A 27749-nucleotide genomic window follows, 5' to 3' on the forward strand; every position below is an offset into this window, starting at 1 on the left:
TACTGGGGAGAAGACCTTGTATTTAACCCAAGATACATTGCCCTCTGGTTGCTGTTCAGCTGCTAGCTGCTGTTTCTTCTGCTGCCAGTTCATAAGGTCTCAGATGATTTTTGTGTATATTGAAGTCTTTGGCCTCATCCTTTTAGCAGACTAAGAATGAAGAAAAAGTCAAATTTCTTTAGGCCTTGGTGATTAACACCAGCAGAAGAACTGAAATAGTGTTTTGCTTGCCTCTCAGCCCAGAAACCTTTGCATAATGCCCGTAGTAGCCAAACCTCTTCAGTCATGTGTCACAAATAAATGTGAAATTCTGTTAATGAGGCACTTAGTGTTAATTTTTTTTCTCTCATAGAGCTGCAGAATGGTTTGGGTGGGAAGGGACCTTCAAAGGCCATCCAGTCCAGCCCCTGCTGCAATGAGCAGGGACATCTTCAACTAGATCAGGTTGCTTGAAGCCTTGTCCAGTCTGACCTTGAATGTTCCCAGGGGTGGGGCATCCACCACCCCCCTGGGCCACCTGTGCCAGTGTTTCATCACTCGCATCATAAGAAATTTCTTCCAAAATAACTCCCAGAGCACATGGTTATCGATGTCAAACATGACAGATAGAGCTGTAATTCATTACAGTGCAATTGTTTTCCTAGTAGCTTCACGGTAATTAAATTGTTGATTAGGTAATGATGATTTCATGAAGTGCTTTTCCTTAAGAACAGATTACCGTAAATGAACATTAGGGTTCTGTAGAGGATGAGCCCTCACACTGAATTCTGTCCTCAGCCTGCGTGCTCGCTGGAGGAGGGAGTCAGCACCTTCCCAGATGTGCTGCAATTTTCACTTCATTTGTGCAGTCCTCTCCGGTCAGACTCAGAGTCTCAATTTTTTTGCAGCTGTCTTCACACAGCCTACATTTACAAGGAAATGTCATCATCACTAGCAACTTACTTGTTACTAATTGGATTTAAAGGTTTCGCATAGAATATTCAGAATGCTGTTTTTTTTCTCTCACATATCTTACCTTTGCTTGTGAAAACGACTGATTTTGCATTTGGGAGATACTTTTTATCTTAAAATTAGTCTCTCAGCTTAAGAAAATGATTTATCATGTGGTGCTTTAAGTATTAGAAGGCTTTGAGAGGCAGTTAGCCAACTGACATTTAAAACCCTTGAGAACTTGTTCTAGCCAAACCTTTTGTAAAAAAGTAAATGTAGCTAAATCTTAAGTTACTGGGATGATTTTAGCTGGCTGTTCCCTGCAGGTAATCATCTTGGAACATCCTGAAACTTGTTCTTTTGTTCAGCTGTGGTATCAAGGCTTTTGGGTTGTGTCCGTGAACGTGACACTTCTCTAAATCAAATCCTTCTCGTGTTTCTGAAGCACCGTGATTTCGAATGTTGCATTCACTGCGGTAGCCCACATAAAGAACATTTTTTGAACAGGGAATGTATTTCTGACACCTTCTAGATGGCTGTAATTAAGAGCTGAAGGGATGTCTTCCTAGCTTAACATCTCTAAGTGACACGGATTGCTTGTCCTTCCTAAACTCTTGGCAGGGTGGTCCTGTTGGGAATGCCATGCTTCTGGCTGGCACTGTGACCAAGGGTTGGTCTGCCAGGTGACACAGGGTGACACCCAGCATCAGGGCCAGGTCTCGGCAGCCCCGCAGGCAGCCCCAGCCGGGTCGTGCCGAGGCTCGTGCCATCGCACCAGAGAGGATGCCTGTGCTGTTTTGATGCAGGTGCTCACAGGGGTTCACTCTCAAGGGCTAAGGGTTTGGCTTTGGTTTGGCTTTCAATGTCTTATCTTACTTATACAAATGATGTTTGCTAGTCAAGAGACATCTTGTTTGAGAAGAACCCCTGCAGACCAGCTCGTTTGTTGTAGGCACAGCAAGTGCTGCATTTGATATGGCTGTGGCGAATGGAGTGGCCCAAACCTGGCTTGTCCGCTTTGGGTAGCGCTGATGCGCTCTTAAACAGCAGAGGACGTACACCGCTCCTCACGTATTGTGACAGAATGCGTTTTTGACACCTCTGTTTGAAAGGGGAGGAAGAAAGAGGCAAATTCAGTTTTACAGTATACACAATTTTAATAACAAAATTTTTCTGTACACTGCACTTGGTTTTACTCCATTATTTATGCCCCCTCCCACCAGAAAGTGGCTCTTTAAACATAATTTAAATACAATGCATCTAAGACTCCTTCTTAATCTGTTTGCTAAGCTGGTAGAATAGTTCACTCACTAATGTTTTCATGGCAGTAAAAAGAAAAATGAGGTGGGTTTTGTTTGGGTTTTTTTTACAAAGGAGTGGTTGAAGGGTAGCATGTGCAGCTTCTCATTGCTTACACCGAGGGTGTGCAGGCTGCGTGGAGGCCTGATGATATCCATCAGAGCTTCTGTTACCTTTCCCTAAGTCCCTCTGAAAAGGTTTTTAGGTGAGATGTGCAATGCTGAATTTCCAGATGACTCTGAAACGATCTTTAAGCATCCCTCTAGCGTGGTGGTGTATGGAGCAAAGCCTGGCACCAGCTCTAGGGTACAGGACCCACAATGGAGAAGGGTGGGGGGAAGGAGGAGCTGCTGCTGCTGCACAACTGCCTTGGATTTTTGTTGTTTTCTTATTTGGGGGGAGCAGGAATACTGTATCCCTCTCTGAACTTTTTAGTTTTTATGGAAAACTTCATAAGAAAGATGAAATTCAGCTTCTGGGTAGATTTCATAGGTCTGAACAGATGGATTTTTGATAGCTATGCAGATCACAAAATTAAATCAACTTTATTTTCGTTAAAGTAGTACTGAAATTAACTTAGGCACATTAAAAAATAAGTGTGTAGTGCAGATTTCTGGTTTAAAGCCACTGGATAGTTCTGATTTTATATGTTAGTAATAGGCCGCTGTCTTCTAAGGGGTGTAATGGGACATAAGCTCAGATGCTTAGATTTGCATGCGGGCTATGCTTATCGCTGAAAAATCAGATATTTCTGCTTGGGGGAAAAGCAAACATAAACCAAACATTGATACGGCGGCATTAATTATGTTTCCATCTGATAGGAGATGGGAGCTCTGTGCAGAGGAACACTTCAGCCGGGGACTAAATGCTAACCCATTTCACTCTTTATGGAGTAATTTTTAGTTGTGTGCATTTAAACGATGATCTAATGCGGAGCGACTAACGAGAGGGGAACTGAAAGCATTAATTCAGACCTGTTCCAGCCTGATGACTCAAAACCTGAACTTGTGCTGTTAGGTTTGCCTTTCACTGACGGAGGGTGGGCAGGAGGAAAAGCTGGCTGGAGGTCAGGGAGGCTGGTGGAGATCTTTGGATGGGATGAGGGTCTCAAGCACTAGAAGAAACTTTCATTTCTAAAGGCCCTGAACGCTTGCATGAGGCTGTGCCTCAAGGTGGTGAAGCACCTATAAAGCCGTTTATTATCTGTAGAAACCGAGGCTGTGCACCAGAGATAGTACTTGGGGAGAGCAAGTTAACAACCTCCTGTCCTCAGCCAGTGCTTGCACTGACATACAGGGAATTTAAACCGAATCATCGTGGTTCTTGGTCCATAAACAAAACAATTCAGAGGCTGCTGAGTAATGCCATTATTACAATACCCTCCTTGCCTGGAAGAGTCATAAGCGATTGAGAATGGAAGACAGTAACTTAAAAGAAACCAAACCCATACAAAAATTAACAGCCTGTCGTCGTGTCCTTGTGGAGAGCGATGGCTTTGCCTGCCGTTTGCTGTCCCTCCTAAGGGAATTCAAGTTGACTTCACTGCTAGTGTTTGACATTCCGCGAGTTTTATGATACCTGTTACCCTAACTGTAATGTTTGCGGAATTGCTTTGCTTACGCCTGGAACCTGGCAACAAATGGTTTTGGAAATGGCAGACATAAACCATGGCATTTGGGAGATTGGCTGTGTATTAGCGTGCAGTACAGAGAGGCAAGGTAAAATTGACTGGTGCTGTGCTAGGCTGCCTGCTGGTCCCCCGCTTTGCTGTCTGCAAGCCAGGGCAGCACTGCAGGACCGGTGGAAACTGGGGATACTGGTGGGGGAGCAGTTGGGTGCCTGGGTGTGTTTGCCTTGAGAGACACTGGAACAGTGCTTTAATGCTTGGGAATTCAGTATGAGTGGCTGGGGTGGAGAAGAGGAATAAATCCAGCATTGCTGGAACATCTGTCTTCACTCTTCCTGGGCATAATTACAGGCTAATAAAGATGGAGCGGGCTTCTGTGCAGAGCTGGGGTGTTGGGAAAGCACCTCTGCAGGAGAAGCCTCAGCGCTCCAGTCAAGCGGCCGCTTCCCATGACTGTGGAAGACTGACATGGTACTTCTTGAACTGCCTTGCAGCAAGGGTTTCTGCTGGATGTGGAGGAGATCCATGGGATTAATTCTGACAAATGGGGCTGAGGACACCAGAGTACAGTATTGACACCTGATGGTTGATGATAGTGTAGCAAGATTATTTGGCTGCCAGTATAATTAATGAGTTCCGTTATAACTTTGTCTCTGCTGGTACCCTACAGCTGTACATGAAAATCATTCCCAAGAGCTCTGCTTTCCAGTTCCCCTGGTGCAGACCATCGTGTCGGTTAACACGAGGTAAGGGAGGTGCACAGGCAGGGGCAGGTTGCTGCTGAGACAGTGATACGCTGCCCAGAGCAGAGTAAAAGCCTGGGCGTAAGGGAGCACTTACTTGCGGTAAGGAATGAAGCAAGGCTTTCTCCAAGCAGCTAAATACCCTTGGATACCAATACACCTTGGGATTTAGCAGCTTAGGTCTGTCCCTCTGGCTCACGTGGGATTTAGTCAGACAGAATATTTGCTCTTTGTCCACCTGCCCTGCAGGATTTATTGTATTCAGTTAAAAGCAGTAATTGATTTCCTAGAAGAGGTGTAAATCGGTTCATCGTAGTATAAACAGTTACAAGGGTTCAAAGGTGTATCTGTGGAAAAGCACTGGGCTTCACTGAATCTCTTCCACTGAAGTACAGTCACAGGCAGTAAACAAAATATTTGTTTTATAAGGGCACTGTATGTAAAAGCAAAATGATGCAAATTAATATCTTCAAAACCAGTAATTGAAAAATCTTTATGTAAAACCTTAACAGAAGTCACACTTATCTTGCTATAATTGCCTTGGACGAATTCATTTCACAATAAAACATCAAAATGTTGTATAATTGCACCCTAAATACCTCACCAAGTGGTAATACAGATAGATAAAAGCAGAGTGAAATAGCAAACAGATTTTTATGCAGTGATTTTTTTTTCCTCTTTAAAAAGTTTGCAGAATAGTTTAGTACAACACAATTAGCATACTGTAATTACGGATTTGTTCAAGGTATGTCAACACTGTGAGGAATTTTTCTTCGTCGATGTGTGCTGGTAATTGTTTAACACTGCAGCATTGGATACAACACATTTTTTAGTTATACATACATGTATATATATATCAAAAAAATTTCCATCCCTCTGGTCCTTTTAGCTTTGGTTAGAATGTTTACAATATTTGAGCAGTTGACTTAAAAATAAATGTAATCCTTTGCAGACCCCCCCACCCCACCCCCATGGCATCCGAGTACCACCATCGCTGCATAGATCTGCAAATATTTACATATAATTTCATAATATAGTATAAATAGCAATATGGTACTTCTGGCTAAAGAAATGAAATTACTCCTTAAGAACGAGGTGCGTGTGTGTATATATATTTATATATGATTTTTTAAAAATGTCATACTAGTTTAGAGTCTGTCCTGTATCAAGTAAGAAATAAAACATTTTTCAGTGAACTATTCTATAAACTAATTACTTTCCTAACTTATCAGAAGGTACTTCTTTTTTTTTAACTGGTAATTACCTTGAATTTTGGAAGAGGAGGACAAGTGAGAGCTTATATTACAGGGGCTGATTCTGTCTCCAGAGAAACCAGTGGAGTTAGTGCATGAGAATAGCTTCCAGGCGAGAGGAAGCCTCAGCTGGGGGGGGGCAGCGGGGGGACAAAGAGAGGCTTCTTCCTTCCTTCCCTCTTCTCCTTAACCTTGCCGTTTGATTTTTACTTTTAATTAAGGAAAAACTTGCACTAAGGGTATTTACACATGAAAAGGTGTTGAGATGCCGTCTGTGGTTGCACGTAATTAGCCTGAACTCCTGAAAAGCATCATCAAGTCCAACCCGAGAGCTGATAAGAATTGAATGCACTTAATACTTCGGATCGATCCCGTCGTACCCAGCGTTCCTAACTAAGCTGCGCTGCCTACTTTGTGAGCGCCTGGAGAGTCGTCCTGCTCGTTTGAGGCGGTGAACTGCTGCTTTCTCATCTGTTGTGCGCCTTAGCGAGGTCCGTTTAAGCAAGCCAAACTATGAATGCAGATAGGAAAGCTATTTAAAATAAATTCACTGCTCCCCAACACACTTAAATCCCCACCTGGACCTTCCTCGCCCTAGGTCTTTGTTTCCCCATCCCCTTTTTTACTCGAGTGAAAAGGCGAGAGGAGGAAAATCTTCCTCCACGCTTGCCTTTAAAGTGAAAGGAGCCAGCTGGAGCGTTTGGGATCCTACAGCTGCAGTGGAACAAACAGGAGCGTATGTCCCCCTGCAGATCTCTGCGCGGATATCCAGTATCCTTCCCCTCGGACTGCTTTCATTAGAAAAAGTAGGATATGGACACTTGGGTATAAATGCTTACACACAGTCATATAATTACATAACATGAAACACTTTACGCAGTTTGAGGTGAGCATCTTTTTAGACTTTTAAACATTAGGAGTGCAAGTTTAATGTAATCATTGCTTCTTTAACACTGAAAATATTATGGATTTATCTTTTAAAAAACTTAAAAATAAAAAATACTGCACCACTCCATAAACAATGTTTCCATTAAGTAGCTTGGAAAATTAGGCTTTATGTCAACATTTGTAAAAATTAGAATCTGATGTAGGTCCCCTACACTTTTAAAATAGGTTACTTATCTGATGTAATTTTGATGGCATGTAGGCATTATACTTCACATTCTTTATACGGCAGCTGCTGGCACTTGCACTGTCCGTAGCCGTTAATGATGATGAAGGGTCCTTCGTGGGTGGGTTCGTACTCGTTATAGGGTCCCTGGTCTGAAATATTTGCCATGTGCAGCCGCGTTTGGGATCGGAGCTGCCTGTGGTTTTGAATCATTGAGCACTGCCTAATTCTTCTTAATGTGGGAGGGCAGCACTTCCTGGAGATGAACACTATAAAAATGATAAAAAAGAAAGAAAACAATAAAGCCATTGTTCCTGTAATTACCCTCTGAGTGAAGATGGCATTGTTTGGCTCGGGGAACTGTTCTTCAGTGGTAACGACCATGCCTGCCGTAGTTGGAATCTCTTTGTCTCCCATATGGAAATGAGAAGAGCTTATTCTTTGCGTGTACTCGGTAGTCGGAGCTGCATACGTCGTAGCCACGGGCGTAACAACAGTCGATAAATTCCAGCAAAGCTGAAAACCATACACTGCATCTAGAATATCCTCTCCCTGGGTGTGGTCGGGGCTGTGGCAGAGGATGGAGTGCTCCCACCGACCTTGGAAGCCACTCAACCATGTGGCCAAGGCGCAGATCTTTGGGCTGCATTCCCACAGATTGCCAGAGAGGCCCACGGTGGTGAGGGATGTCAGTGAACTTAGGATCTTGGAATCCAGAGTGGTGAGCTTGTTGTTATCCATTAGGAGGGTTTTAAGGTTAGGCATAGTTTCAAAGACAGTGAGGTCGATGGCTTTGATTTCGTTTCCAGTCAAATCGAGCTTTTCTAAGGTGCCCCAGGTCCACTCCATCCCGCATGTCAAGTTGCTAATTTTGTTCCACTGCAAGAAGAGCGTGTGCAGGCTGCTCAGCCGGAGGAAGTGAGCAAAATTAATCTTTGTCAGCTGGTTGTGCTCTAGGTGAAGCTCCCTCAGCTTGATTAATCCTGCAAATCCGTTGCGAGCCAAACTTCGCAAGCGGTTTGTGCTCAAATCCAGGAACTCCAGGCTACGACAGTCCCAGAACAGGCGGACCGGGATGGTCCGCAGGGAGTTGGAACGCAAGTGCAAGGTCTGTAGCTTGCGAAGGCCGTAGAAGAGCTCGGGGTGCAGAGAGGATAACTGATTAAAAGAGAGGTCCAAATTCTGCAGGTTAAGCAGCTGGCTAAAAGTTGTGTTTGGCAAATGAAAGATTTTGTTGGAACTTAAGACTAATTCCTTAAGTTTATACAGTCCTTGAAAAGAATCTTCTCTGACTGTTGCAATTTGATTATGATCTAAGTGAAGCCAAGTAAGTTGACTGAAGCTTGCAAATTGATCCCTCTCAAGTTCAGAAATATAATTGTGCCTCAGTGACAAACCTAGCGAGCCCTTTTCAGTGGTGTTTGGCACTGAGTGAAACCCCTGAGAGTCACAGTAAAAGAGCAGCTTCTCACAGCGACATTTTGGTGGACAAGCCATGCCCAAGGCAGGCAGCATTTTTAAAACCATACTCATTGCATATAGTGCTGCCAGCATACGAGCCCCTAATGGCCACTTGAAATGTAAGCCTGCAGAATATAATTTAGGAAAACAACAAGATAGGATAGCCTTATCAGTATACTTTGAACATCACGATGGAAGATTTCACTGCAGATAACATTGCCATGCATTTCCGACAAGCTAATTCTAAATGCAAGAAACAACTTACTACAAAACACAGAATACTTGGATATTACACTTAGGACGAGTCTTTAATCTCTATTACGGAGGATTACCGTGTCACGATCGGAAAACATAAGCTTTTTTCATACGGTTCAGTGCAGAAAGATTTGCTTTAGCACCTAACTGCTCCTTTAAAGCACAGCCGGTCATTCGTTACACAAGGTATAGAGAAACGCAGGAACTTACCCATTCTTTTGAGTACATTGGAGGTTGCATTCAGTCGTAGTTTTAGACTCAACGCCGTGAGTCTGTAAAAGGCTCTAACGTAAGGTAGCCTTGAATAATTTACTGGGTTCAGTGTCCTTTGATATTAGTGCAAAATTGAATCCACAATGCTCTCTCGGAATATTCCTTTTGAAATCGCTGCCTCGATCGCCTCTGACAGGTCTGCAGTTTTTAAATCAATGCTTAATACAAGTTTTCGTCCTCTGTGGCTGCTCAGCTGTTTAATTGAAGCTCACGTTTTCTTTTTCCGCAGCTGTGGCTTCCTTTAGTCCTAACTTGTTGATGGCAGATGGGTGGCTTATTGCTGAGAGAAGCTCCTGTAGTAGCATGAGTGCGTTTACTGAAAAGCTTTTCAGGGAAGCGGTACAAGAATGGATTTGCTTATGCGCTGCGACCACACAGGGCTGTATATAGGCTGACGTCACCTGGTGACGTTCCTTTTGTTTGGGTTTTCCAGAAGCTTTGCTGTTTTAAAGCATTGTGGTGCATACTGTGATTGTGTTAAAGACCACTGATAGAGGGGAGGGGGGGGAATGAGTGGTAGGAGTCCTTCGTCCCCACGATAGAAGGAATCGGGAAGACTTGCACCACGCCGCTCCCCCTCCTACGTCCGCGCTGGCAGCATTCAGCTGGGTAAAAGCGGCGCAGAGCTGCGGGTGGAAGTGCCTTAGCGCTCGCTGCTGCCTGCTTTCTGTTACATATCGCTGCACAAAAGCAACTTGTAGATGCAAAGTATGCGCGGTTTGAGGAGAGGATGCTGGTTAGCACCAGCTCCCCGCGGAGGTGAGAGGGGTTTGGCAGCTTAAAGCTGCGCGTAACAACTGCCTGTGACTGTGGTCCCTGCCAAAGCGGTAAAGGGAGAGAACAGTCGCGTAGATGAAGGCGGTGTGTCAAAGTACAGCGCGCAGCCCCGCAGCGAAGGCTGGGAGCGACCGTTTCGAGTGATGAGAAATTTCTGGAAAAAGCAAAGCTTGCATTGGGGGCACAGGAAAAATTTAATTGGAATCCAGCTTGACAGCGTGCAGTTATGAAACCAGAAAATCTATTTTTTCACCCCGAACAGTGGCTTTTGTACTTGCTTTTTCCTGGGGACTGGAGTGCAGGAGAAAAAGTCGTGAGGTTGGCATTTACTGTTGGGGCACAGAGCAGATTGAGGGCTCCCTCGCGGTCACCAATTACATTCTGGTGTCATAAGCCCCCCGTGAAAGGGGGCACATGACTTCCCCGAGCATCGCGCTGCGGGGCGGGTCCGTAACGGTTCTCCTGTGTGCTTCAGAGTCGCAGAAATTTGCCTTTGCAGAAAGGGTGACCCTGCATAGCTCTGTGCTGTTAGAGCTGAGCCAGTCCCTGGCCGGAGCGTGCATGCACAGGGTGGGGGAGGCAGATACACCATCATGGCTGCTTGTTTTAGAACTTCATTGCCCTTCTATCTGGAGCAAACTCTCCTCTGGGACAGTTGCTGCTGAAAGGTAAAGGGAACAGAGTTGATTTTTCTGTGGTTTTAAGGTTTTTGTGTGTATGTGCCGGAAAGCCTGTGGAGCAGTGGCTCTGGCCTTGGCTTGATGTGGTTGAGGCAGGGGGGCGTTAGCTTCCCACTCCAACCCGCTCCCAGCAACTCGGATAAGCTTTTTTATGTTCACCTTGAGAGATAAAGCAATAATGCAGTAGAAGGTACTTGAAAGCATTGGCTCTGTCACGGCAAGGTATCACAACCTCAGGATTTGGGATGAGCTGAGACTAACAAACTTCCCAGGCTGATGGAGGAAGATGATGGATTGTGTCATAAGAAGATTTAAAAATAAAATGGCCATTTACCTTTAGTATTATGTGCTTTGGTTCCTTAGAGGTACTTATTTAAACTGAGACTTGCTGTTTTCTGCATGCTTCTCCCTTTGCTGCGTTGTAATTGTAATACTGACTGTGTTACTTCCTTTCTGTGATGGGTTGTCCCATCCCGACTGACGAGAAGTGCTAAGTGGAAAGTAAAGGGATGGAGAAGGTGAACTCTTAAAAAACAAGCAAAAAGAAAACCTCAAACCCACTCAAAAACCAAAGCAAAACAAAAAAACACACCCTAACCCATCAGGAAGTAGCTAATGATAAAGACAACTAGGAACTGCTAATTAAATTTCTTCAGTTGCTCTGCCTTAAAAATATTTTCTTTCGCTCTAGAGTGAATGTGAAATACATGCAAAGCAATTACATAAACCTATTGATGGAGTTTCTTCACTTGTAGTGTTCACCAAGTGCTGAAGCCCAGCCTTAGCTGTCGGTTGCCAGCTGTCTGACAGCACTACTGCACCCAAGTACCTGTGGTTACGCTTCCCACAGCAGCTCCTCTGGTGCCAAATTCTGATTTGAAGTGCTGATTGGAATTTTAACAGCATTTAGATAGGATAACATAACATTTAAAAGCAACATTCCAAAGGGTGGAGTTAATAAAATGGTGATGGCTATAAGGTCAGATGTTACTCCTCCCCTGTGCTACCTCTTTCCGCTATTACCAGGAGGCTGAATTTAGGTATCTTTGGAAACATTTTGCTTTTTTGCATCGGTATCTGTTGGTAGGTTCCTCCCACATTAAGATTGTGTAATTTGGCACAGAGTTAAGAGTTAATGTTCAAACACGGTAAGTCGCTTCCTTTCTAAAGCTCTCCATTCTTTGGCCCGTAACCAAACAAGGGCTATTTAGCACCTTGCCAGCGAGTTTCCTGTTTGGGAAACTGTTAACACAAACTTTATGAGCGATTTTCTTAGCGAAACATGTTTTTATGTGCACTAGTCATGAATTAACAGATATTACCGAAAGCGTGCGTCTGATTCTTTTAAGTCTGGAGCTCTGCAGTAATGCTCACCTTGTTCCTGGGGAGCTGCCTGGGGTGTCGAGGTGTAATGGGCTGGGGATAAACCCCAGCAGTCTGCAAAACTCAGGCAACTGTGTTTCTCCTGAGACTGAAAGCTTGCTCACATGCCAAGGAGACCTACACGTGAGTGCCATCTGGGGCCTTCCTCCAGAAAGGGCTCTTCAAAGTAATGCCCCAAATTGTTACGTGCAACACAGATGGAAAATGGCATGTCTGCCTTGGGAGTAAGGTTGCTAGGAGTGAACACCACCTCGGGGGCTTCTCTCTTACCCCACTCCTCAAGCAGCAAAGGAACTGGTTTTCCCACTAAACGCGTGCGCTGGAGAAGTAGAATTGCACCCCGAGGGTAGTGTTGTCATTTAGTTAGGCTGACATCTTGTGGAAGCCTTCCTAGTGGATTAAGAACAACAAATAAGCTAATTTTACTTGATGTAGATGTGGGCTGTGTGACTTTCTTGTGCCTTAGGCTCGGCGTATGGCAAGTCCTGGCGTTGCAGGCGAGGCTGGGGCACCTAGGAATTGCAGCCACGTGTGTGGCTCCATGCAAGCAGACAGCTCACCCTTCTGCCTGAGGAAATGATTGTGTTGATTTTTGCTGGACGTTGGCACGTCGGGAATCACGGCGGTATTTGCTGCCTTTTTTGCTAAAAGATAGCCTCATGCTGTGTCAGTAGGGCTGTCAGGCGAGGGAGACGAGCACGACCATGTGCGTACTGTCACTCGGATGTGCTGCTGTGGAGCGGCTCTGGCGGTGAGCCCCGAGAATTGGGCGCACAAGAAGGCAGCATGCCTACGACGATGGATGGTCAAGGGACGTGTCCAGGCTAGCCGCAGAGATCCTTCGGGCAAGGGCTGTGGGAGCGGGGGGGCAGGGCACTCTAGGTGGGGTGTCGTTGTCTTCCTGGGAGCAAAGGACACACGTGTGCTGGGGCATAGCATGGTGACTGTCACCTCCCTGTCTGAAAGCTCTCTGTACGTGGTACTGGTCCCACATTTTGATTGCTCTTTGCCCCTGCGCAAGTGCAGGAGCTGGCCTTCCCCTCTCCACTGGTGTTGCTGGGAGCGTGGCTGCAGTCCAGCGGTGGGGAAGGATGTCGGGCGAGAGCAGCCCAGACCAGCAAGGTGTGCAGGCAGCTTTATTCTGAGTCAGGTTCTTGCTGAACCCTGGCAGATGCCATGCAGCCCCGGGGCTTTGGTGAGCTGGGAGCTTGCCATGGGAGACTCCTTCCTGCAGCAAGCCAGCAGAGAGTCCAGCAGACCACAGATGTGAAAGCACTGCCGAAATTCATGTGTCATACATTGCTGCTTACCCTTCCTGGTCTTGAATCAGCACTGCTATATCTGGAACTTGTTTGCAGCCCTAATATCATGGTAATGGAGGAGTACAGATGGTTATCCTTTGTAGACATGCAATTAGGCTAGGTGTCAAGGCAAAAATGAAGCATGTGACAAACCGAACCTGAGCATTAAATCTCCTGCCTCCCCACGAAGCATGGCTCAGCAGTGGCACACTGACGTACAACTGCCTGCCCAGAGGAAGGCATGCCCAACGCTAATTTTTCACTTCTTAAATCACCATCATTAACCACGATGCTGCCTGTTGTACAAACAGCTCAGAAAACAGTTCGTAGATTACCAGAAGCAGAAACCTCTCTGCGAACCATCTTTCCCGGGTAATTGCATGGTGGGTGGTAGGCAGGGCGGTGGTGGCTCTCAGTCATGCAGCGGTGGCACATCTGGCTCACATCTGGGGAGGAGGGGTGCTGTGCTCTTTGGTGGGAGCGCTGTGAGGGCTGGTGCCGGGCAGGAGGCACTGTTTCTCTCAGTAGCTCTGTGGTCTTAGCTTAACCTAAACTGAGTCATTGAGATTAACAATGGAAGTTTTTGATGTTTAGCTATAAAAACATGGTGGTGTGAGTAACTTGCTGCAATACACGCGCTGCTGATCCTGGGGGCTTTAGGAGACCATTCCTGCACTACCAGCACTGTGCTGGGTTCCCTTGATAAATCACTTGGGGTTAGATTTTAACATCAGTAGCTGCAGGAAAACCTCAGTTCAGTTTTTTTCAGTTGTTTTAATTCAGATGGCAGGCCTGCAAAGGGAATGCTTTGTGACAGAGATGGTGATTCCACTTGCCTCCCTGTATACAAATCCCCTTTCTTTGCTTTAAGCCATTAAACCAAGCCCTAGTGGGGATAGCTGTGTGAGCCGGAACAGCAGGGATGCGACAGTGACTGCTTGTATTGCTTCCCAAGCAGGGGAGCGATGCTGGTGGAAGAGCAGATTACGGGGAGCAGGGGAAAAAGAGCAATTTTAACAGCGATTCTAGCCTCTTTGATAAAGATCTATTTAATTTAAAGTAAATTTCGACAGTGGCTAAATTTATTATCCATGATACTGGACAGAGCTGTGATACTGTGCTGCCAAAGGACTCAGCTGGTCAGTATGACCCTATTAAATATACTGAATCTATTATCTGCTTACTGACTGCAGAGCTTGGGATTCCCTTAGCAGAGTTTTGTGCTGAATAGCTAAAATCCTATTAGTAATCTGAATATTCAGGCTTCGCTATTGTGAGTCCTAATCCCGTGGATAAGAGGAGCCGATAGCTGGGATGTGTTGTGCTGCTGGGTCATTGCATGGCTTGTCAGTGGAAGTTTAGACTAGAAACAAGGACCAAGTTTTTAATAGCAATTCGTTACTGGAATAAGTTATGCAGGGGTGGTAAACTGTCACTTGGAGCCTTTAGAACATGATTTATTACTTGAGACAGACTTGTTGAGCCTTGGAGTGAAAATTCCTGGTTGTGTGGGAGCCTGGACAAAGTGACCGTTGTGGTCAGGCATCATCTTTAGTGTGTGTATGTGTTCTGGAGAGTTTGTGCAGTCGCAGGCTCTTGGCTCTTCACGTGCTCCAGCAACCACTGTCCCACTAGCTGCCTTCCCGCGGACATAATGGGGTGTAATTGGTCCCACAGGTGGGGTTTTATGTTTCATTTTATGCAAAAAAGGTCAGGAAACCAGGTGGGCAAACTTGCTATCCTGTCTCCGGGCCGGGAATTTGGTTAGGATTGGCTGTGATGTAGCCTGGTCTAGTGGAAGGTGTCCCTGCCCATGGCAGGGGGGTTGGAACTAGATGCTCTTCAAGGTCCTTTCCAACCCAAACCATTCTGTGATTCTATGATTTAGGAAGTTAATGACAACAGGGTCTCTGTAGCCACAGAGATGCGGGCGTGCGTGGTGTTTGTCCTGTTGTGCCCCGCTGCACCAGCCCTGAGGAAGGAGCGGGGTTAGTAGTTACGTGTGCCAAGTTGTTAAATGACCACGGCTGAATGAGCAGGGCGTTGGATGTTGCAGCCTTCGGAAGGAAATTCTCTTCATACTTCTGACGAGCTTCTGTACTAAAATTTCTGAATGCCAACAAGGTGGAAATAAGATGGAGCTTCCCTGCTAAAGTCTAATGGGTTTAGATTATACAGCTCTTTCTGCACTGTTATGTGGCGTGGCTTAATGGGAACGGATCAACAGTATGAGGTTGGTGCTGCTTGGCCTCTAACGTATGCATCGCGTGCTTCTCAGGGCACTAAACGTAGGACTGGCTGCGGTCTGGTCTCATGGACTCAGTGTCCATTAGCAGAAGACGTCTCTTGGTTTTTCTCTCATCTGAAAGGCATCTGGTCCTCGTGCACCGAGGCTGTTCTGGGCTGTGAAGCCAGGAACGGCAAAGTGGAAGCGATGGGTGGACTCGCATCAAAAGCCTGCTCCTACTTCCCGTTAACATGGTAATGTAGGAGCACCCAGGGAGAAGCAAAGTAGTGCTTCTTGGAATAGCTGAATGTTTGGCTTTCTACATAATAGATGAGTATACATGTTGGATCCAAAGATATTTCTGGAAAAAACTGCCCACGTGTACTGCGGGGTGCCGGGGATTCGGTGGAACGCTCGTGTTGCAGTAGGTAAACTGGCGTGGAAGCATCAGAAGAAGCAAGCAGCTGCAGGTTTATGTCGCAGAGAGGCTTTTCGTTTGTGCGGTGCCAGTTGGCAGGTTTCAGACTTGCGGGCGGATCACTCGCGTCGGGGTGCAGGCAGCACCCGCTGCCCCCAGCGCGCTCGGAGCTGCGGCTTGGGAGAGAGTGCTCCGCAGGGGCTTTCTGGCCTAACTGCCTTGGGGTTTTGTGCCCACCGAGCACAGCAGCAGCAAACTGTTCGATAAATTAGCATTTTCATCTTCACTTTATTTGGAGACTTTGGCTTTGATTTTTGAACGTGGAGCGAGGAACGGGCCGACGCTGGGTCTGCCAAAGGCTGTGGTGTCATCGGAATGAGCTCCTGGTTGTAATTTCAGTCACTTTTCAGCTACCTTTTGTGAGGAGAATCAAATTACTTGATCAGGGAGGTGACAAATCTTCAATAATTCGTTAAACTGTAATGACATTTACAACATCCTAATTTTTTCCCCCCCTGATTTTAATTTTTATTCCTGGTGTAGAGTGGACTCGGTGGTTTAGATACAAGGCTGCCCACCCAGGTATTTCAGAGCAGCCTGTCACCTGGAGAATTGTTAACTGGCATACCCTCACTTTAGTGCTGCTAAATGGTTTTTCTTCTCAACAGGATAATTACATTGATCGTAGCTTAGAACTTCAGAAATTGGATTGTGGTTGCATAAAGTGTGTTTCAAAACTCTAATAGAAGCTGTATTATACAGAAAAAACTCCCAGCAAACCCAGACCACCGCCACTGTTGTATCTAACACTCCCAATTTGATACAAATTAGGATATTTTTGACGCAGTGCCTGCTTAAAAGGAGAGAAGCTGCTACTGCTCCTGGGCCCCTTGCCCTCTCTAACAACAGGGCTAATGTGAAACTTGCTGCATCAAACCTTGGCGATATCCAGCGCTCCACGGGTGGGCCTGGATACTTACTTGAAATGTTGGATCTCATCCTCGACAAATGGTTTATAACGGTTTTACCTTTAAGGTAATTGATTTTTGGCTGCCTGCTCAATAGCAGCCTTCTGTGATAGCTGGGTACGGAGGTGTGTAAGGGAGCACGGAGGTGTGTAAGGGAGCTTAGAGGTGTGTAAGGGAGCACGGAGGTGTTGGATGCACAGCCTGGTGGGCTGCTGGTGTGGTGCTCGGACCCGCAGGTGGAAGGCAGTGTGAGATGTGAGCAACCCACTGGCCTTGCTGATGGCTGGAGCTGAGGTGGGAGGAGGTTGAGGGCTGAATCAGGTCTGTCCCGGGCTCGATGCAGTGCCAGCTGTGGATGCTTGGCTGACTGGCAGAAAAGAGAAATCTAAAACTCAGAGGTTGAATCTGATCTCCAGCTGCTAAGGAGCAAAAAGGTGTCTAGATTTATGAAACCATCCTCTTCTGAAAGAAAGCTGGCGATTGTTGAAGGTAAAATCTTAAGATGTCAGATGTTCTGTACTGCCCACACCAGCCAGGAAGAGAGTGCTCATCAGGGAGGTGGAGACTTTTCTTCTACTGTTCATAACCACTTTATTCTTTCTTTATTGTTATTTTGAAGAAGCTGGCTGTGTACCTGAATAATGCTGAGTTTACTTTGAGACTCACTTACCTCTTTGTCTCTTGTTTTTCAGGCTGGCCGCAAAGAAAGAAGTGATGCACTGAACTCTGCAATTGATAAAATGACCAAAAAGACCAGAGACCTGCGGAGACAGGTAATTAATATATAAAGTTGTTGCTTGTTGAGACAGATGAGTTCATTCCTGCATGGTTGCCCTCTTGGAAAGATGTTAGTGGTTGGTTTGTTTCCAGTGGGCTCACCTGCTTGTATCTAGTGAATTAATAGCTAGAAGCTTCCAGCACCTGGTTCACTGGGAAGCGTGGGGTGGAAATGTGTTAACTGAGTAATAAAGATGTTGGATTCTTAAACATCGTTGTGGCAAGAGGGATTTCAAACAAACAAAAACCCAAATGAAGAACCCCCCAGACCTCACATTTTAGGGTTTTGAACATAATCAGGTACGCTTTATAATTCCGATGGTATTCATCTCGGAGAGCTTATTTTCTTTGACGACGGTATTTATGTAACATGTCTTTTGTGTGTTTGGTTTTTAGAGCAATGTATTCCCCTTTTCAAGTAAACGTGAATATGGATCAAGTTGTTTGAAAAATGTTTTTATTCTAGTAGAAAAATACTAAAGCTAAATCAGCATGCTGTTCAGTCAGCTGAGGGAAAGCAGCAAATTTACTCAGACAAAACCAATGTGAGCTGCTAAATCAATATTTGTGGCCAAACTGGTGACTTGCACTTACATAACTAATCCAGTTTTTTAAGGAGATTTAATTTAAATGGAAGGAAAAAGTGTATAGACGAGACTTAGAGCATGGAAAGCCTTGACCACATAAAGGAAAAAGGATCAACGACTAAAGTACTTAAGCTTTATGTATTAATACAGTAAAAGGAACACAGCAGTGGAACACTACTGAGAAATACCTCATTCTTTTATTTTAGCTCCGCAAAGCTGTTATGGACCATGTATCAGACTCTTTTCTGGAAACAAATGTTCCCCTTCTAGTATTGATTGAAGCTGCCAAGAATGGGAACGAAAAAGAAGTTAAAGAATATGCCCAGGTTTTCCGTGAACATGCCAACAAATTGATTGAGGTAAGATGGTACAAATTAAAATTAAATTATCACTAGTTAAATTAAGGCAAGACTAAGCAAAACACATTTTTCAATTCTGTTGAAACAACTAGCAAATTCTGTAATATGTTTGCTTTTTAAATTTTATTTTAATGAATTTAAGTACAATTTAATATCTAGATAATTTAAAACGTAAGCTTATCAAAAAGCAGAAGCTACTGTTGCATAGACCATGTAGTTTTAGATATTATACGATGGAATGTATTATGCTTATGTTACCTTTACTTGATTTGTTAATTGAGATGGTGATATGGAAGAAGGAAGACTGTGGCATTACTGTCCTGCTGCACGATTTGACCCCTTGCTTGAAGCCTGGAGGATTTTCAGTAAAATACTAGTGAAGACAAACAGGCCTTGTATGTGAAGACTTTTAGAATGACAACCTGCTTGTGTCTGTGTAAAGAACAAACAGAAAACTCACAGTAACAACAAAACTGGTACCAGCCATCTTTTCAATAAAAACATGTCTCTCAAATTGATGTTGCTCCAGACCTGTGGGAAGGTCACCTTAAATGGGAATGACCTGTCTTAACTAAAATGCATTAAAGATCATTAGCCTACTATTAAATATAACAGTTTTCCAATAGGTAGCATGTTTACCAGGAGCAACACAAGTTCATGCCCTGTATTTAGAGATGCATCTCAGTAACCTTGTCCTCTTGCCGTTGTTTTCCCATGAGAGTTTTGTGCCTCCTGACGCTAAATGCCAAGGAGCAAACGTCTACAGGTATTGTTGCAGAAACATGCCACTAAGAATAAACTTTGAAGACTCCTCCTGTGCCCTTCAGTGCACTTTAAGGCATCAGCTGGCTCGGTGTTGAGCCTCAGCAGTGTCCTGGGAACAGTCAGGCCCTGGTTAACGTATTTTTGCTCTCTTGGTATCTCTGCGTTGGGTAATTGAGTCCGTGTGTCTCCTTGGCTCATCGGGAATACTTCCAATGCAACTCGACAGACTTAAACTACTCAAGAATAAGACTTGGCGAACGTCAGTAAAAGTGGTTTCTGACTCTTGCTCAATACGTTTTTTTGGTGACTTCTTTTAAAGCCCTCAGGGCCCTGAGCAAGGTGCGCAGCTGCCCCGTAGCCTGAGGTGCATCAGGCTAGGCCAACCCTTCAGAGTTGCTCTCTAAGCAATGTCAATCTTTTAATTCTTCAGAGCTGCCCGTTCCTCACTACTGGCCTGCTGCGTTTCAGTGTCAGTGCCATCTTCACACAGTTTCTAAGTTATTTTGTTCTGAATTTTAAGTAACTTAGTTCAACAAAACAGCAGGTAGAAGACAGTGCAGCTGTACCCCTGCCTTGGCAGCAGGATTCAGCCATGCCACGTGCAGCAGTGGGTTTGTCTAAAGCTTCCCTTCTTCGTGTTGTGAGCCTAATTTATCTAGAAAATTATTCTTAGGGGTTGTTCACAGGAGAAGTTGACTGGTACAACAGTAGCAGTGTCTACCCTGCCGTAGTTCTGCCACCTTCTCAGTGGATGTGTGCTGTCCATGCGCGGAGTTATTGGTGCGAATAGAAAGAGGCAGTTGTGCTGCTCCATCCGTGAGCTTCCCTCCCGCCCTTGCTAGGTGAGCCCTTGCTCCCTGCTCCTCCAGACTTTGTGTTCCATCTGAAAAGCAGTGAATGGCTGTCCTCACTGGCGTGTACGAGCGGGTTTTACTGACCTTACTTTGTGTGCGAAATGCCAAGCTGCAAATTAATTTTACAGAATCTCTATTCAGCCAACAGTCTGTCTTTCTTGAAAGACTACTGCCCTGAAAGTATGCATTAAACAATACTTCTGACCGGCATCAAAAGGTTCTGCTAAAATGATATGCTGCTGCAACAACTTTTTGAAGGCTTGCTTATTGCTTTTGCTGTCTAAAATGTAACTACAGCTATAGAGTAGCGTGATCTAGATGGCTTATAAACCCCTCCTGTGAATATAGATGGATTAATACATACGCTTAGCTTCGACAGAAGGGGAATAGTGCTCCTGCAGAGCCTTTGTCTCAAGGGGATAGAGAGCCACTGTGGAGTCGTGTGCGATGTCAGATTTACTGTGAAGGAAGACAGGTTGGGGTGAGCTGCACTTACAGTGTCTTCAAGTGTCTCTGCCAGGATGGAGAAGGATGTTTGCAAGTTCCCATATGATTCTGCTCTCGGGCAGAAAACTCGACTCCAGATATCCAGAGAAACAATAAGCGGTTGTGTAAGAGCAGAACAGAAGATGTGGCACTTGGTGAGAAGCGATTGCTTATGCTCTTTGCAGAGGAAGAGCAGTGTGCTGGGAGTTTATCCTGACTACCCCCCGAAACGCTGCTGAGTGCCTCAAGTCATCAAACGTGACAAAACAGCTGTAGCCCAGAGAGGAGCTGTGTTGTGGATCACGCCGTGATTGACAGGCTCCCGTGTTTGAGATGGAGAAGAGAACATGTCCTTTCCGTTCATGCTGAGTGATGGGACGAGGCGCATATGGGACTTGCTCTGTGCTGGTGACTGGGAACATCCCTGTCTGAATTACTGAGAAGTTTTACACCTTGGATTTAGTCCTCTGACCTGGAGGAGTCAGTGCTGCTCTCCTGGTGAACCAGCCACTAGAGGGGACTGTGACAGATACATATAGATGTGTAATTTTTTTTGGCCACTGAACTCTGCTGGTGTTGCCTAGACAGGAGCAGTGGCAGTGCTGCTTCTGCCCTGGATTAGCATGGGAAGCTCTTGCTCCTGCAGTGCAGAGGTGTTTACAGGCCCTCCAAGCAGCTGTAAAGAGATGCAAGCACATGATTTGGGTAATTTTATTTCAAAACATTCCCTTCTTGCCAGCGGAGTGGTTTGTGGTTCCTAAAGTCTAGGCAGCCAAATTTGACCAAAAGGTGCAATAACCACAAAACCCACTTTGCCTGCTGGGTCTGTATCTTCTGGAGAAACCAAACCAAAGCCATGTCCCAAAAGGCTTCCATCTCATTTGTTTCTCACGTAGTAAAATACTAACGCCCTTATCCTGCCTTTTGAAAACTGAGTAACGGTAAAATAGTAAAATGAGACTTGTCTCAGTTGAATAATATGTTTCAAAGATAGCTTTCAAAATTGGTCTCTACTACCAGGCCATTAACTAGCTAGCACTGTGCCTGAATTTTCTTAAAGGAGTTTAATTGAGGAATTGAGAAGCCAATTTAAATGCAGCACAGGGAATAACAGAAGAGGCAGCGTTTTTGAAACCAGTGTAAAAAAAAGTTAAATTCACTTGTGAACTATGAAAGTCTTCCTAGTTTACAGATTTTGTTGTATTTCTTTGTGTTCCAGTGGTTTTTACCACGCTGGGTGAAGTAGCCTTGGCTCTCCAGCCTGTAACTATGCTCTTGAGGAAAGACAGCTTGGCATTGGCATCCTTAGATTTAATACTCCTCCACAGCAGAAACTAGACTGTCCTGCAGGTTGGTGCTCATTTTTAGTGATGTCACTTAGCACCACGCTGACTTTTTGTTTGTCTCAGTCTTTGAAGTGTGCTTGTGCACAAGATGCCTTTGTACCGCTCCCTGGTGTCGCCGCAGAGACACTTCTGGCTCTTCTCTGAAAAGCAAAAAAGCCATAAATGTTAAGAAGAAACTTTTACTACACTATTGAATGCTTTAGAAAAATAAAAATTAGGTTGTCAGTTTGTCACTGGTTTATACTGTGTAGTTTTAATGGAAAAGATTTTCAGACCTTAGGAAATCAGGTATTTGAAAGGTAGATGAGGACAGAGTTAAAATCTTCCAGTAGCTGTTTGCTTGCTGAAGAGTATTTTGGAAAGGGAGAGTTTATAATCCCTTTAAAATAGTGAATAATGTTATCTTACTCTGGAGCCACAGCACCCCTGTGTCAAATGTTTTTCTCCACTTAAAATTTATTTTTAAGTCTCTTTCTCAGAGAAATTTTAGCAAGACCAGGGAGGCAAAAGCTCTCAATGATGTTTCATAAGCATAATTTTTTTCCAATTGCTTTAATTTATCTGAAAAGACTGCTCTGTGCCTTTTTTTTAATGTGCTGGGTTGTATCTTGCATATGGAGAGATGATTTTCTCATCTTCAGTGAAAACCCATGAACAGATGCAGACTGCAAATTTATTTGCTTGGAAAGAATCACATTTGGGCACTTGCAGCTCCATAAGCTATCTGTAGCCTCTCGCGCTGACATTTTCCCCTTCTGTTGCCCTGACTGTCTAGCCTGATGTCCTGGAGTAATTCTTCAGACCTCAGCCTAAAAATACCACTCTCCAAAAGCCCAAAGCCCTGCACACTTGCAGCGTTTTCATTGCAGTTTATCCTCATTTGCCCATGCTTGCAGCCTATATATTCTTCAGAGAGTCAAACAGCTGCAGGTTTTTTATATGGGAAAGGCTTTTAAAAAATCTGGAGTGGGTAAAACATAGCTTGGGTTTAAAATAATAGCTAGCTTTGGGACTTCAAACACATCAGAGGTTTTGAAAGACTGAGGCTTGCCTATCCTTTCTTCATGAGAGAGAACCTACCTGGGCACAGCTTCATGATGAAGGTATGCATGTAGCTGTTACAAACGAAGCATGGCATGGAGGCATCCATCAGATCTAGAAATAAATCTGGTCTCACAAGATCACCCTTTGTGTCTGTCAGCCACCTGATTCCCAAAGCTTATGCAGAGTTATAGAACTAGTGTCTTCGGAGGTGGGAGTGGAGTGGCTTGGCTCATTCTTTAACTCGACTTTCCTCGTGCTTGCCATCGTGGTATGTAACGGTACCAAAAGCCAGATGATGTATCTTGGGTGGAAAGTGCAGGCATACATAGCACTTGGCACCCAAATCAAACAGCCACTTGGAATGTGTTTATGAACTTTGGGTCTGTTACTATCTCAGATCTCATTGTTTACGGGCTGGGGTGGTTGTCAGTTGTTACTGTGCTGTCTGAGTCCCTATTTTTCCTGTGGGGTAAGCTCATTCACAGAGGGGGGTGGGTGCGGGGGGGAATCTGCAAACTCAGATTTGCTTTTTACTTGCTTTTATTTTTAAGGTAATTGTGTGTTACAAGGGAGATGCCCTTGTGCTGTGGGCTGGAGAGGAGAGGCAGAGAGAGGGAGAGTCCAACTCGAGACTAAATCCCCGTTTGAAGGTGGAGAGCAAAATGTCTCTTCCAGAGAACAAGCACGTTTTCTGTAATTTGTCTATAGATAACCTTGGCAGCAATTTAAAACAAATGTTTTCATTAAATGACCAGTATAACTCTAATGTGCCCTCTAAAGTCTGACACTCTTCAAGAACCGCTGCACTTTCCTTGTAAGTTCATTCTATTAGTCAACTAATTCATAAATAAATTAAATTATACTCGTAGAACATGCTTTCCTTACATTCATAATCAGGAAAGTAGGAAAGCCTCAGCAGAAAAAGACTTCTTCCATTTTCCAACAAAACTGGATATACAAATTTAATACATCATACATAAGTAACGGCAAGTGACCTTTTAAAAAAATAGGATAACTTTTCTTCCCGTAAGGGTGTTTTTTGAGGCCAATCTTCTAATGCTACACCAAATTATGTATGAAAGGCTCTGCAGAATGCTGGTAGAGCTGAAAAATTGTGTTGGAAGCAGAACAAGAGACTTCAGGATTATACTTCTGTCCAGATTTCGTTGTGGGTACCCATAGGAGAAGCACGGTGATGGGTAATGTGGCAGTGGAACCGATGGGAGACGTCAGGTGATTGAAATGAAGTTGAACCCTCCCGTATCGAGACAGCGATGGGGGTGTTCAGAGACATTCTTCTGTTTGAAAACCGTGCTGGGTAGCTGCCCCTGTGTGAGGGGATGCCTTCCTGCCATACCTTTTCCGTAGGGGCAGTCATCGTGTTGGATGATTACTGAGGGTGTGGGGCTTGGTCTTTTAAACACTTGGGCCAAGGGTGTAGAGGTTGGAGGTGAATGAGCTTAGGGTTTGGGAAACTCTGGTGATGTCCTCTTACCCCACTGGAAACAGCCCTGTGTTTACACTGTTCCGTTGTCCTTTTGATACAGATAGAAGCATTTGGGGAAGGGGAAATGTGTGATAGGGTTCAGGAAGTACAAGCACAGTAGAGGATAGGTGCTGTTAGCATGATTTACAACAGAGGTAGGTAAAAAGCAATAGAGGCCTGGCCTATTTTATTTTCCAGCTATTTGAGTCTTAATTTCAACAGCGTTTTCAAGTAGCCTTTTGGGTACAATTTGTATAGATGTGGCATACATGTTGTAATTCTTGATCTATAACTGAAAGCCTTGATGCATATCTTTATTTTCATCATCTTAGTCATTAGCAATATTGGAATATTAGTCACGTAGTGTCATCAAGGAGTTGCCTGAAGTCTGTGTAGAGCTCATTCCTCTCACTATTTTGTCGCCCTCTTCAAGAGCATAATGTACTTATAATTATCATTAAACTTGCCATGAACAGTTGTCTGAATCACCAAAAACTGGTTTAAACAGCTAATAATAGGCACCAAGTTGGAAGCCTTTAGTAAGATGATAATGCAGCATGCTCTGAGTGATAAGCAAAATGAGATAGAAAAGAATTATGATTTCCACTTTGATAAACACAGAGGCTTTTTTTGGATAAGGATAGTTATTCAGGTACTGTGCAAATATCACTACTAGAAAGGCTTTTATTTTAAAGAATATTTTTGTTGCTAAGAAGCATCTAAGGATTCATTTTGAAAGCTTTCGCTGAAGATCAGATCTACGTTACGTACCAGCGGTGTGATTTCTGTCATGGTAGCTCAGATCGACTTGTGTAACTCATGTGTTTTGTGCTTATAACAACATTTTCTCACTTTAGCTTGTTTGTCTGAGCAAGGGAGAGTTTCTCTGCCAATAGTTACATCTGCTGCTACAGCTGCATCTACGAGGGGCACGGTGCCCACGTAGCACACTGGTATTCCTTTACCAGCTCTGCTCTCTGTCAGGCCTACAGGAAGGACAATCTACCAGACTGGGAATAAAGGTATTCCTGTACTTCTAGTGCTTTACCACCGTGGCTGTGTTTTACGCTGTGGATGTATTAGTTCCTTTCAAGCACCTCTTGCCCCTCTTTGATTGAAAAACTTTCCCTTTGGCAAGAGAACCGTGCTCTCCCTCCTGCGCTCGCTGCGTAATAAATGGAGCCCAGTTTGGTTTGTCGTGATGCAAATACTCAGGGTTTGCCCAACTGCATGAGAAATTTCCCGTCTTTGTGAAACCTTGACAGCAGGTGAGGTTGCGCTCTGCTGGGGAAAGATGTTTCCCCTGGGTGTGGAAGGGGCTCGGCAGAGTTGAACAGAGCTTTGGTGGGACAGCTCTACCCAGAAGGGCACCACGGAGCTGGAGAGGTAGTTGGAGACGGCTCGTTTAGGTTGAGAGCTTAAATAGATGTATTTTTAGACACACAGACACAACTTAAAAGGTGCAAGTTTTGAGATTTGATCCCAAAAGAAGGGTGCTTACCCATGAAAATATTAAGCAATTGCCTCAATGTTGAAGGGAGCAGGAAGTACGTGATGCCTTGTCTCTGATCCCCTACCTCTCTCAGTTGCCAGCCTGTTGAAATAAAAACCCCTGAAACCCCTGTTCCTCATCGTCTAAAACTTTTGAATCAAAAGTGAAACATTTTGCTTGCCAGTTTTGTTCCATCTAGCTGAAATTTCCCCAACGTGTGTTTATAACCAGACTTGAAATTAAAATTTCTCTCATTTTCTGCGTGAGGTTGCAGAGCTCTGGAAATAAGTTGTCTCAGTCCGTCGTTCCCCGCAGTGCTCCACGTCAGGAATTTTTCTGTGCGTGGCTTGTTTTATTTAAAGACTTTTACTATTTTAAGTTAACACATTGGGATTCTCTTGCCCACAACAAGCTCTCGCAAGGTACCTTTTCTGGAGCTGCAGCCCTTTGCAGCTACTTAAGTCCTGTAAAATCATGGAGCTGTTGACATCGTGACTCCTGGTAACTTGCTCCAGAGTCCCTGCGCTCTTGAACTGAAGTCTCCTGCCATCCCTCGTCATGTTAAAGAAGGGAAACTGTTTGGCATAATTCAGAATTAGCGATGCCTCTGCAAACTGGTGAGGTTACAGGATTATAGCTAAAATGCAGACTTCACCCTCGTGCAGTACCTGCTAGGGCTGGGCGTTAAAATTTTCGTATTTGTCTTGAATATTGAAGGTAGTGTATGAGGGAATTAATAAATGCATAGACTTATTCAATAATAAAAGCATTTTTTTCATGAAGGATGGAAATTACATAATTGACACATTTTTTCTGAGAGTCCTCAGTTGCCACTTAGTTTTACCAGAACAGTTGTTACTGCGGATAAATTAATTTCATGGGCTTTACCCATCATGAAGTGAATCTGGACTGTTTTCTTAGTGTGGGGGGAGGGGGAAATTAGGTGTGCGGTTTTTGAATTTTGTGAGAATATCAGATACACTTTCCTTTAGCATGTCCTCAGGAGGAAAATGTTGAATGGCTGCCTGTCCATTCTTTTTTCTTTTTTTTCTCTCTTAAAATGAGTGATTTTAGGTTGTTTAAGAGTGGGAATGTGCATTCCCAGAGAAATTGTAAAATGAAAGGCAAAAAACAGAACAAGAAGCTGAAGTTTTGAAGCTTAATCAGAAATGAAAATGTCAGGAACACCTTTGAAAAGCTTGGTTTCCGTGTTGAAATTCCCAAAGAACCTGTGTATCAATGAGTGTGGTTTTGTTATTTTTGCGTGAGGGTTTGCGAGCATCAGCTCATAGAACCATAGAATGGTTTGGGTTGGAGGGACCTCAAAGACCATCTAGTTCCAACTCCCTGCCATGGGCAGGGACACCTTCCACTAGACCAGGTTGCTCCAAGCCTCATCCAGCCTGGCCTTGGACACTTCCAGGGATGGGGCATCCACAGCTTCTCTGGGCAACCTGTCCCAGTGCCTCACCACCCTCCCCGGTAAGAACTTCTTCCTGATATCTGACCTAAACCTCCCCACTTTCCATTTAACCCCGTTCCCCCTGGTCCTGTCACTACAGGCCCTTGTAAAAAGTCCCCCCTAGCTTCCTTGTAGCCCCTTCAGGCACTGGAAGGTGCTATAAGGTCTCCCCGGAGCCTTCTCTTCTCCAGGCTGAACAAGCCCAACTCTCTCAGCCTGTCCCCATGGCAGAGGGGCTCCAGCCCTCTGAGCATCTCCGTGGCCTTTCCTCTCAGTTATGCGAGGATACTGGTTAATGTTAAACTACAAGGTTTTTCAATCAGAAGACCCTCTGAAAACTCTTACCTCTGCGATGCTGCCTTTGTGACCACAGTTTCAAATGAGC

At 44.6% G+C, this 27749-nt stretch overlaps 2 protein-coding genes across 2 annotated transcripts in view; one reads left to right on the plus strand and one right to left on the minus strand.

Annotated features, from left to right (window-relative positions):
- The window catches only part of LOC104512560 (catenin alpha-1-like), a 99240-nt gene that overhangs the window by 39576 nt on the left and 31915 nt on the right, over positions 1 to 27749 (plus strand). The window contains exons 7-8 of the mRNA XM_010155592.1: positions 17399 to 17479; positions 18277 to 18429. Coding sequence (XP_010153894.1) covers positions 17399 to 17479; positions 18277 to 18429 — 234 coding nt within the window. The remainder of the gene's footprint in view (positions 1 to 17398; positions 17480 to 18276; positions 18430 to 27749) is intronic.
- On the minus strand, positions 6802 to 9311 carry LRRTM2 (leucine rich repeat transmembrane neuronal 2). The gene is made up of 2 exons (XM_010155591.1): positions 8890 to 9311; positions 6802 to 8549 (listed from the first exon to the last, which is right to left on the minus strand). The coding sequence occupies exons 1-2, from the start codon at positions 8891 to 8893 to the stop codon at positions 7003 to 7005; spliced, it is 1551 nt and encodes a 516-aa protein (XP_010153893.1). The 5' UTR covers positions 8894 to 9311; the 3' UTR covers positions 6802 to 7002.

Source organism: Eurypyga helias, unplaced genomic scaffold (genome assembly GCF_000690775.1).
Source record: "Eurypyga helias isolate BGI_N326 unplaced genomic scaffold, ASM69077v1 scaffold737, whole genome shotgun sequence".
Lineage (NCBI taxonomy): Eukaryota > Metazoa > Chordata > Aves > Eurypygiformes > Eurypygidae > Eurypyga > Eurypyga helias.